Source organism: Anarrhichthys ocellatus, unplaced genomic scaffold (genome assembly GCF_004355925.1).
Source record: "Anarrhichthys ocellatus isolate YVR2014 unplaced genomic scaffold, GSC_Weel_1.0 scaffold17, whole genome shotgun sequence".
Classification (NCBI taxonomy): Eukaryota; Metazoa; Chordata; class Actinopteri; order Perciformes; family Anarhichadidae; genus Anarrhichthys; species Anarrhichthys ocellatus.
The window spans coordinates 7,272,093-7,282,525 of NW_022280047.1; the positions used below are offsets into that span (position 1 = coordinate 7,272,093).

A 10,433-nucleotide genomic window follows, 5' to 3' on the forward strand; every position below is an offset into this window, starting at 1 on the left:
TGTTTCTACAAATTATTTAACTTTAATCCTGAATCATATAAGGAGAGCGGATTATTAGTACACTTCACACTTTTACTGACACGCAAAATTGAAGAATGACAATGAAAAAGATTTAAGAAAGTTTATTTATGAAACACTACAGTGATATAAATAATAGTGGTTACAGCTGGTCGTCAGTACCTTGCATGATGACAGCAAAAAGGCAAAAACCTCCATAGTGAGAAAATGTCCAAACATCTACAAACATCTAGAGTTCCCATTAGACAATGTCATGTAATTAGAGGCATGATATGTACATATTTATATACATCGCTTAAGAAAAAAAAAATCCAGTTCTTCTGTACAAAGCAACTTCTTACGGTCAATAAGTGGAGTGATTATGTCTGACAATTATTAACAGCAGCCCTACTTTCCATAAGAGCTTCTGCCCCGTTTTTATTTAATAGGCATCAGGTGTTTGATAGAACCTTTGAACAAAATGTCAGTGTGGCAAAAAGTTAATTCATCGTTCTAAGAAATTAATACAAATCATTAGTCTCTAAAGTACAGAAGTGGAGTCCTCTGGTGGACAAGGACTGATCTGTGCATTCCACTCACAGCACACCACAACTTCAGAGCACGAAAAACAAAACTGCCGTCACATCAGACTCATCGAGTCTTTTTAAGATGTTCGTCTATTGTCGGGGAAAGGACCAAAGAATGTTGCATATCGTCTTTTTACACCGTAAACATTAGTAAAACCCTGTGTGTGTGTGTGTGTTTTGAGTGGGGGCTTAACAGGGTAGAACAAAATAGTAACCAACACTAGTCCTTTTGAAATGTGTCTTTCCAAGTTCACTGGCACTTTAAGAGTTAAGGCGCCACACAAGGAGATTGGTCCAGCTACCACAGGTTATCCAGTTTAACACAATTTCCCTCTTTTTCTCATCTACAGTATTAGTGCAGCAGTTGAGAGGGGTCAAAGAAGACAGACGCAGGTCCTAGGTGCCACTGCCTGTCATGCTGGAAGAGTCTGGAGGGGCTGCTCTTGGGCTTAATGACTGATCTGTGCTCTGGGACGTGGAGCCGTCCTTAGCCATGTAGAGTCGACTCGCGCTCTGGTGAAGTTCATCCAGTTCGGCTGGCAGGGGGATCCCCAGCTCCTGGTTGAGGGACAGAGCGTCAATCCAGTCCTCCAGCTTCTGGAAAGGTGGGCTGAGGGGAGGAGGAGGAAAGAGCACACACAGAGGGGTTTGAGGTTAAAGCTGGACTGACGAGCTTGAGAGAGAAAATGAGGAAGCAATCTGGCAGCCGAGGCATGCCCCAGTGCAGGCATGTCGACATGGCATCTGTTGTTAGCAAATGTTTTTCTCTCCCACTGCTTCTACACACTCTTGAGATCAAATAACCGGCTGCACAACATCTGCCCAGGTGACGGCAGACACATTTTCTCATGTGGCCATTTGAGTGAGTGATAAATACCTTTATTCCCAAAATATTTTAAAATCGAAATTTTTGCTGCACAAGCTGTTGATTTGGCATTGCTCAGGTTATCAAGGAGCAGCGCTCTACCGCGGCTCATCATAATAGAGAAAGTGCAAGCTCTTATGGGACACACTGACAGCAGGTGCTCACCGGTTGTCTGGGGTGAGGTCGCAGCAGGCTACGGTCAGTGGGAAGAAAGCTGGTGGACAGTCTTCAGGGAGAAACTTCTCCACAAACTTGCCAACATTCAGGCCAAAGTCCAGAGTCCTGGGGAGGCACTCGGGATCTGCGTAGACTTTTCCAATGATCTGGATCATAAGACAGAGGAGGAGGTAAGCGTCAATGAGTAGACACACACTTTTACACTGAAATATCAGCACAGGCCAGAACATGTTTCAGCTTTTTAACTACAATGGTGTCTACTTTACATGACGGCCTAGGATTTCTAAAGAATGCAAGTGCTTTTTAGATCTGTAGAGACTTGAACGTTGCTTGGCAACGTTTTGACATCTGTATGTTGTCATGGTGTAATAACACAGATGTGAGGAGACCGAGGATTTTAGCATTGCAATCACAAGCTATGTTTTTATCGGAAAATCAAAGCAGGTAATCCGGGTACTTTCTCACCTCACAGAGTACAATTCCAAAGGAGAAAATGTCCACCTTCTCGTCATAGCGTTTACCTGAAACCACATCAAGTAAAAGGATAAAGTAAAGGCACAGAATGAATTATCTTCTGTTCATTTAAGTTGGTCAGCGGCTCACCATTTAGCATCTCTGGAGCCATCCAGTAAGGGTTTCCCACGACAGTGTACCGCTTCTTTCGGTCGATGCGTCTGAACACCCTCTTCTTCGTGGTCGATTTTTCAGGCGGAGGCGTAACTTTGTCCTCTAGTATGAGTCGGGACAGTCCAAAGTCAGCGACAACCACAGTGTTGTCCTGTTGAAAGATGACGCTTAACGGTTACATTTTTACTGCTTCTTTATGTAACTATTTCTTTTGAACTCTGTACGTGAACATTCAGAACGAAAGAAGCACATTCGTCTTCTCGTCAGCCTTTAATTCATTGTCCCCTCACTCACCAGTAGAAAAGCTTGTATCTTATTTTTATTTAGATTATAAACTCATCAGATGGATTATCAATTTTCTAACGAACAGAACTCAGACAATAGTTAAGAATTGTCGAGCATCAGAATGAATCGTTTGTTTGTTGTTCCACTGGCTCACCACAGGGTTTACTATCTTGTTTACAGAGGAGTGTCGTAGTTCATATTGGAATAAAGATATTGTAACATTTACTGACGACGTCACACATGCCAATAATGAAAGAATTTGTGGACTGATGCAACAGATCTTTTGGGGATTTAAATGCATCCTAAACAAAAGAAATGATAATCTCTTTCTTTTTCTTCATGGAGGCTAAGCCCCTTTGGAGTAGATCAGAGAATATTGACAATGTTTTATCCTTCTTGCATTGAAAGTATTTGAACTTTTTCATTTGTCTGCTGTGTATGTCTTCTTAACACATGTGTCATACGTGTATTATTATATTGTTTATTAAATATGTGTAAATGAATTGTCCTTATTTCAGTTTGTGTGCTCACTCACCTTGAAGTGCCCCTTGAGGGACTAATTCAGTTTTTTTAATTGAATTGATTTATAGTAAAGAGTCACATTACTTTGTATATTGTGTACTTTTCCTGATATAACAAAGCAAATGTTGAGTTGAATGATAAAACATCGGGTTAAAAATAAGTCACATTTTGAGTTACTCATGGAGGAAGAATAAATGCTTTTTAAAATGAAGGAATCATAAACATAGTAAATGCTCTTTGAGACTCTCGTAGAATCTGCTGAAGTAAAGCAATATTGTTTTGAGTTCACAGTGAAATTAAATAAAGGTTTAAAACTATTCTTGTTCAGCAAATCACAGGGCTGTGAACTTCTTTCACTCGCAGGTGGCTGCACGCCAACTTTTACTCCGTTCATGAATTGTACAAATCGTTCCCACCCTTTAACCCTCTTGTTCAGATGTTGTGACGTCTAACGGCTGGTACGACGCCATGTCACCTACCAGTTTAACCAGGCAGTTGTGAGAGTTGAGGTCTCTGTGTATGATGCTCATGGAGTGAAGGTAGGCCTGAAACAAAGAGGGGCAAATTCACTTTTATGTAGTAAAACCTTTCAGCGCTATCCACACATCATCCCCTGTGCCACAGAGCACATTTACAAACAAGGCAGCTGAAAATAGCAGCCAAAGATTTCACTTATAGTAACGTCTTCACAAGAGGCCAGCTCACCATGCCAGAAGCGATGCTCCTTGCAAAGCTCACCCTTTGCTCCCATGGAAACGGATCCTGTTAGTCCCGAGTAAAGACAAAAAAAAAAACAAGAGAGAAATGAATAGAAGATCCCTCAGAGTCCATAATGCAGAACAGAGGTAAAAACTAAATGATTTAGCACCACGGTAGAGACAGGAGAACAGCATTTAACAGTAAACAAGATTAACTGGCCCTCCTCCACATACTACATATAATTAAAACACTCTCCCTCTCCTCATGTGGCCGTGCACTGAACTGAACTGCCTCTCAAAAAAGCTGTGGGAGGAGGGGAGCAAAGCGCTTCAAATTTCACCTGGAAACACTTTATACAACTTTTCTCATTCCACATCTTGGCCACTTGTCAGCCAGCCCACTACTAGAGAGCTGAGAGCCCCCCCCCCCCCCCCCCCCCCCACCCCCCACATCAGTGCAGAGTTCCCTTCAGATCAGCCCCGTCGTCCCACACGACTCCGAGCAGCACTCAGCTCTTTCTGTGGCCACTGAGGGGTGTTTTAAGTGCATCAACTAGTTCAACTCACCGTGTCTCGGATGAAATCTTTCAGGGTGCCTCCCTCAATGTACTCGGTTATCAAATTGAGCCGCTTGTCCTTGTATAGCACACCAATGAACTTCAACACGTGGGGATGTTCGAGGCACCGCATTACTTTGACCTGAAGATTAGGCAGAAACAGAGGTAGAGTTAAAAAGAAGGAAATCAGATCCATGTTCTCCCATAAGGCAAAACCCTCATAGAAAAAGGAGGTAGAAAGAAGTAATTGTGGGAACATGCGACATGCTTTCAGTTGTGAGTAATGCATTACAGCTCCGTGCAGAGGCATAGGACTCTGTTCGGCCTGCTGCAGATTACCAACCTCCTTTAGGAAATCCTTCTGGGTCTCTTCATCACAACGGATCAGCTCCTTCATCACCATCACTTCTCCTGTGGCTTTAAGAGTCACCTGTTGGTGGGACAAAGCAACATTTGCATTACTTGAAGCCCACTGCATGATGAACATTACAAAAAAAGTCGAGAATGAAGTTAAATACACGGATGAGAAGTTGGAGGCTGACCTTTATAGCCTGCCCGAAGAAGCCTTTTCCTAAGACCTCTCCGTGGATGAGGTCACATGGCCGGAAGATGCGATGAGAGCTGCTGGAGGATCTCAAGGATTCAGAGCGCCCGATGTTTTGGGTAATAAAAGGCATCTCTTTAGGAGAATTTGGCCCTGGTGACTTGCATGTGCTGTTACTGCGCCTGGAGAGAATAAGGTTGATTAAAAATGACAAAAATGATGTACTTATCTCTTGTTCATTACAGACCTGTGATGTGTAAGCTGTGTGGGTGTTGGCTACTCTAACATACCTCAAAGACCTTCTTTTCAGTGTGCTGTCGTCAACCACATCGGTTCTCTCCAGGACCGTTTTAGCGGGCGAGGACAGACGCATGCGGGGCGTGGCTGAGACTCCCAGATGGGTTCTCGGCGACCCGAGTCTGAGCCGGTCTAAACGCTGCCTGACTGGGTCGTACTCCATCAGTAGCTGCAGCGTGTGACTGGTGCGGTGAATAAGATCATCCACCTGAAACGAGAGTTAGGGTTGAAGGAGTTTAAAGTGATTCGTTGATGGGAATATATAGCACACTCTTCCCGAGATTCCTATGATTTCTCGACATAATTAAAACTAAATTTCAACTTAGAGCTACTATGAGGAACTTTTATGTCTCGTATGGTCTCGTTTAGGCAACAGTATTAAATAGAGACGGTTTCATAACCAGGTAAAAGTTCCTCACATCAATTTTAATTATGGATATTTAATTATAAAAACTATGTTTGTTCTGATTTACTCATGTAAACACTGAACATTATAACCTTCATTAAGGCATCATTTATTGCAAGACTGTTGAATTAAACTGCAATAGTTTTCGCTAAGTGTACCTAATAAACTGCCTACATCTACAAGGCAGAGAGCAGAGGAGTTGGATTGGTTCGTAGGACTTGACCGTGAATCAGATTAAGAGTCAAAACTAATTAAAAAGCACGACTTCATTCCCACCTTTGAGATGCTAAGTGCAGTCATACCACATACCGTCCTCTCCCAGCTGAAGAATGTATAAAGGACGGAGGAATGTGAGGAATGCCAAAGAATACATTAGCCTGTGTTGTTGAACAAGAACATAGCTTTGCAAATTGCACTCAAGGAATGGACTTGCCCTTAATAGCGACACTAATTGGCTTCCTTTGACAAAACTCAGATCGCATCCAACTTCACGAGCACCAGAGATGTGTGTGAGGAATAAACCCACCTCCTCCTGCATCAATGTCCCCACAGGAAGGCCATTAATCTCCAGGATCCTGTCCCCAACATGGATGGCATTTCGGACCTCTGGACTAATGAGCATCCCTCTGACTCTGGAACAACACAGTACCGACATCTGTATATGAGTATTAGCACTATAGGAGGAAGGTAGAAATGGTTAAACCTGGGTGACAGATTTACACACACACACACACACACACACCACTGCCCTGCCCTGCTATTTAGCAAACCCATAATCAGTTTCACATTGCTCATGCTGCCCCCGCATAACAACAAGACAGGTAGGGAGACCAGCCTCCATTGGGTCCCACTTACTCTTTGACTTGAACACTCGCTGAGCCGTTGACGTCCCTCAACACTGTGACGGAGAAGCCCCTCTTGCCGTTGGCTGAAGACGGCATGGAGATGAGGGTCACGGTGTGTGGCAGGGAGTCCAGCACGGACTCGTGGGAGCACTTCTCTAACATGGGTGTAAGAACCACCTGCTTGTAGCACTTTCCACTGCACATAACAGGGAACAAAAGGGGTGAACCACTGCATGTGTGGACATGAGCTTGTTGTTAAGTTACTTTTCTATGATATGATAATAATAATGAATAATAACTTCAGGTTATAAGTCCATCTTTGAATCATAAACTCACATGTTAACTAAAACAATACACCCTTCATATCAGAGTAAGAACAGTGAAGAGGTCACTATGCATAACAATTAAATGCCATTCATGCCTCCATTCAACAATATGGTTCCTAAAACAGGCACAGACTACTTAGTCTTTTGTGAGTATTTTGTGTCATTCAGTAACACTGACTTTTACTTCTTGTCGTGCATATTTAGAGAGATATTTAAAAGGATGTTAACCCACAGCAGAAACTGCCAGCTGCTTGTGTCTACATTGCAAACAGCTTTGGAGAGGATTGTGTAGGTGTCTTACCAGTAAAGTTTGGACCGCTCAACTAAGGCGTAGGTGTCCCTGTCCTCAATCACCACCTTGCAGCTCAGACACAAAAAGCACTCCGGGTGATACTTGTGTTCTCCGGCCACCTGGAACCACAAAACAACAAGGGTCGATCTTCAGAAAGGCCTGCGTGACTCGAAGCGGAGAGAAGTAATATGCCGACAGAGAGGCTGCAGTCCCGTCCTGCTTTGCTCCGCTCGTCAGTGATGAGTGTGTCGTGCCGAGTGTTGCTCTGCGCCTTCCTCCCGCTGTGAGCGGTGACGCAGTCGTTAACACCTGCTTTGCTTCAATTATGAGATCAAAGTTTGAGGCCTACATGTTCAAATGTGGCTCAGTGGATAATGTGTGGAGAGAGAGAGGGAGGAAGGAAAAACTTTAGGTTTGACTGGAACGACATCATTACAGGAAGATATATCTTTATATAAAGACATTAACATACTTTCAACCATTTCTTACTAACAGGAAATGATACCATACATGCACTATTGGATGTTAATCAAACTTCACACATGACTAGAAAGCATCTTGCAATGAGATCACATATACTTCCGGAGCCACGGCCATGTTTCAGCTCAACCTTAATTTTCATCTTTCATTGAAATCTTAAAAGTTTCATGACTGTATCGTGCGGCGCTATCAAGGTCACAAAATCATTACCAGCTGGCACAGTAATCAAAAGTGCTTCTGTTATAGTCGTTCCCACTGAAGTCGGTGTCTCCAGGACCACATCTTGCCGTGATGACACACACACACACACACAGACTGACAAGTCAAAAAAACAATACAGTGTCACGGCTGGTAAAAATCGAGTACACTTCATTTTGTCCCTATTCCGGTGTGAATACACAACACACTCAAAACCTGCTTAGAATTAGTGTGTAGTATGGATTAAGGACACATCTAGAGAATCGCTGTTTAGTTCTCTGCAACTTAAGCCCACTTAAAAATAGTTGAAACCAATATTTCTTCCCACATTAGCCACAGCTCTGAGTCAGTGAGTCAGTGCTGGGAAAGGCAGTTGCTACAGAGAGATTAGAGAGATGTCAGCCAAATCATTGTGACATCTCAGGAGTCTGTCTGGAACTCCCTGCCTTCAAGCCAAGCGCAGAACCACCGCAGTCACAACCTGCCTCGGGCTTCAACGGCAAGACGAGATCAAAGTGAAGAACAACTAGGTCTCATTTTGGAGAGGTAGAAACGTGACAGCAGATTAAATGCTCATCAGAAACAATGCCTTAAAATAAAACCATTGATCAATAAACCGTCCAATAATTAAAACCGGGACAAAAACAACAGTGTTCTGGACTTGAATGCGGAACAAGCAGCAGCAGCTCTGCTGACGGCCCACAATGATTCTCTTTCTGGCTTGTGCGCAATCAGCTCTGCCAAAAACACTTGGCTTCACTGGCTGATGAAGCAGGAGGCCAATACTAAATAGACGAGTTCATTGTGTGTGTTGCTTGGTGGCAAAAAGGAAAAACTTCAGTCTAGCTCCGTGTTAGACAAGTGACCCTGGTTGTGACCAGAGAGAGCTGCTGCTGCTGCTGCCGCCTGAAGTTCATGTTTCAATCTGGCGATATTTAGTCACAGCTGGTTGACATTTGGATTAAATTCAACATACAGCAGTTTCTCTGTATTGGTAACATTAAATCTACCTTGACTCAGTGCATGATTATTACATCATGGTTCCAATGTGCGTTGGCCTCTACATCTGACTTTGTAGCATTTCATACTCTCCGTCTCTACACTGGCAAAAATGCAACAAAAATAAGTCTTCTTAAAAGTTACATCGTCTTGTTTCAACAGCAGATACTCGCTCTATGAAAACTCATTAGTAAAGATAATGATGCGAGTGGTGGACTGTGGGTAAAATCGACAGAACATGAACCCCCTCGTGCTCTCGTGTCTTCCCACTCGATCCTCTGTGTAGCCTGGGAAGTGAACTGTGGAGAACTTCTGTCCAGAGGAAGAACCAGTGTGGTCTGGAGCCCAATCTGCTCCGTTCAGCAGCGGCTGCCAACGTAAAGAAATCACTCATCTGTAAATGTAATTACCGCCACAACCCCCCCCTTGCTTTTTAATGCGTGTTAGCATTAATCTGAAGCAGTAGGGAGAAAGTGGAACGCAGAGAGCATTGACACGCTCTGCTGGCGTTCTGGTATTAGTAATAGAGGAGGAAATGGTTGGCAATTGTCGTTATACGATCATGGCCAGGCAGACTTTGAAAGCCTGCCAATCACACGTAGCAGCCGGCTAATAGTTTTGACCCAGAGTTTATTAGACTGAAGCGTCACGCAATCACAAACCAGCAACAGCCTGGACGGTTGTGAAGCTCATTACACACCAGAATAACAACGTGGAAATGAAAGTGCATAAAAACCTCTGGTATTTTTAGCTCTTTAACCAACTTAAAGTGTGCCGTGAGGGTGGTGTTGGAGAAAGTTAGCATGAGCATTAAAAGAGTATTTCAGTAATACAGCATTAGCTCTTCCATTAAGTTGGGAGACTAGTGAGAAACCAATGGTTATAATCGAAGATATTTAAGAAACACAAACTTTTAGACCCTTATACGGGTACGGTGTCAAATACCCTGATCCTCCACTTCCCTTCCTACGCTTCATAGCACCTTTTAGTTTAGTCCTCGTGGCCTGGTAAACGCCCACGTCTTTCATATGCCACACCCTCACTTTGTATCTTTCTGTTACGAATACAGAGCCCAAAACGTAACAAAAGATATTGTAGAAGTGTTGTCACAGGCTGGGTAGCATGTCGACGTGTAATATCAGTGGAGTCCCCCTTTTCATCTCAACTGTTGGTCAGGTTTTGGTTCGGCATTAGGTCCAGCAGACTTACCATGGTGGGTCCAGTCATGAGCAGGGAGCAGCCATGACAGAGCTCTCCAAACTTCTCCCAGTAGTGCTTGCGACAGTACAGCTTGCCTTCCTTCTCATAGTACCAGTTAGTCAGGTGGTCACAGCACACAGAACACCTGAGAGGTAAAAAAAGGAAGAAGAAAAACAGCCCCGGTCACGTCTGCACAGAACAAAGTAGATCAACGGAGGAGAATGAAGAGACGAGGGGCTTCTCCCCGGCTGTAAAGAAATCAATCTTCAAGGGGACGTATGGCCGAGACTCAGAAGCCTGGAGTATTATTTCAAAGACCTGTTGATCATTTCAAAAGAGGAGACGTCGATGCATCGATTCCACAGCTCTCATACAACAACAAGCACTCTGTGGCTCCACTTTGTCTCATTCAGGTTCACGTCATCAACTAATCTATAGCTTATTTTATCTTCAACGAAATAAATCACATTTGAGAGGCTGTAACCACGGAACTACTTAGCGTTCTACTTGACTTCAATGATAAATCCCTGT

General features: G+C 43.5%; 1 protein-coding gene across 1 annotated transcript in view; it reads right to left on the reverse strand.

Moving 5' to 3' along the window:
- Positions 1-107: 107 nt before the first annotated feature.
- The window catches only part of limk2 (LIM domain kinase 2), a 16,993-nt gene continuing 6,667 nt past the window's right edge, over positions 108-10,433 (reverse strand). The window contains exons 3-16 of the mRNA XM_031856459.1: positions 9,912-10,047; positions 7,035-7,144; positions 6,418-6,603; positions 6,089-6,194; positions 5,150-5,364; positions 4,858-5,041; positions 4,659-4,745; positions 4,326-4,457; positions 3,766-3,822; positions 3,540-3,605; positions 2,230-2,404; positions 2,092-2,147; positions 1,615-1,772; positions 108-1,194 (exon numbers count right to left, since the gene is read on the reverse strand). Coding sequence (XP_031712319.1) covers positions 981-1,194; positions 1,615-1,772; positions 2,092-2,147; positions 2,230-2,404; positions 3,540-3,605; positions 3,766-3,822; positions 4,326-4,457; positions 4,659-4,745; positions 4,858-5,041; positions 5,150-5,364; positions 6,089-6,194; positions 6,418-6,603; positions 7,035-7,144; positions 9,912-10,047 — 1,882 coding nt within the window. The 3' untranslated portion in view covers positions 108-980. The remainder of the gene's footprint in view (positions 1,195-1,614; positions 1,773-2,091; positions 2,148-2,229; positions 2,405-3,539; positions 3,606-3,765; positions 3,823-4,325; positions 4,458-4,658; positions 4,746-4,857; positions 5,042-5,149; positions 5,365-6,088; positions 6,195-6,417; positions 6,604-7,034; positions 7,145-9,911; positions 10,048-10,433) is intronic.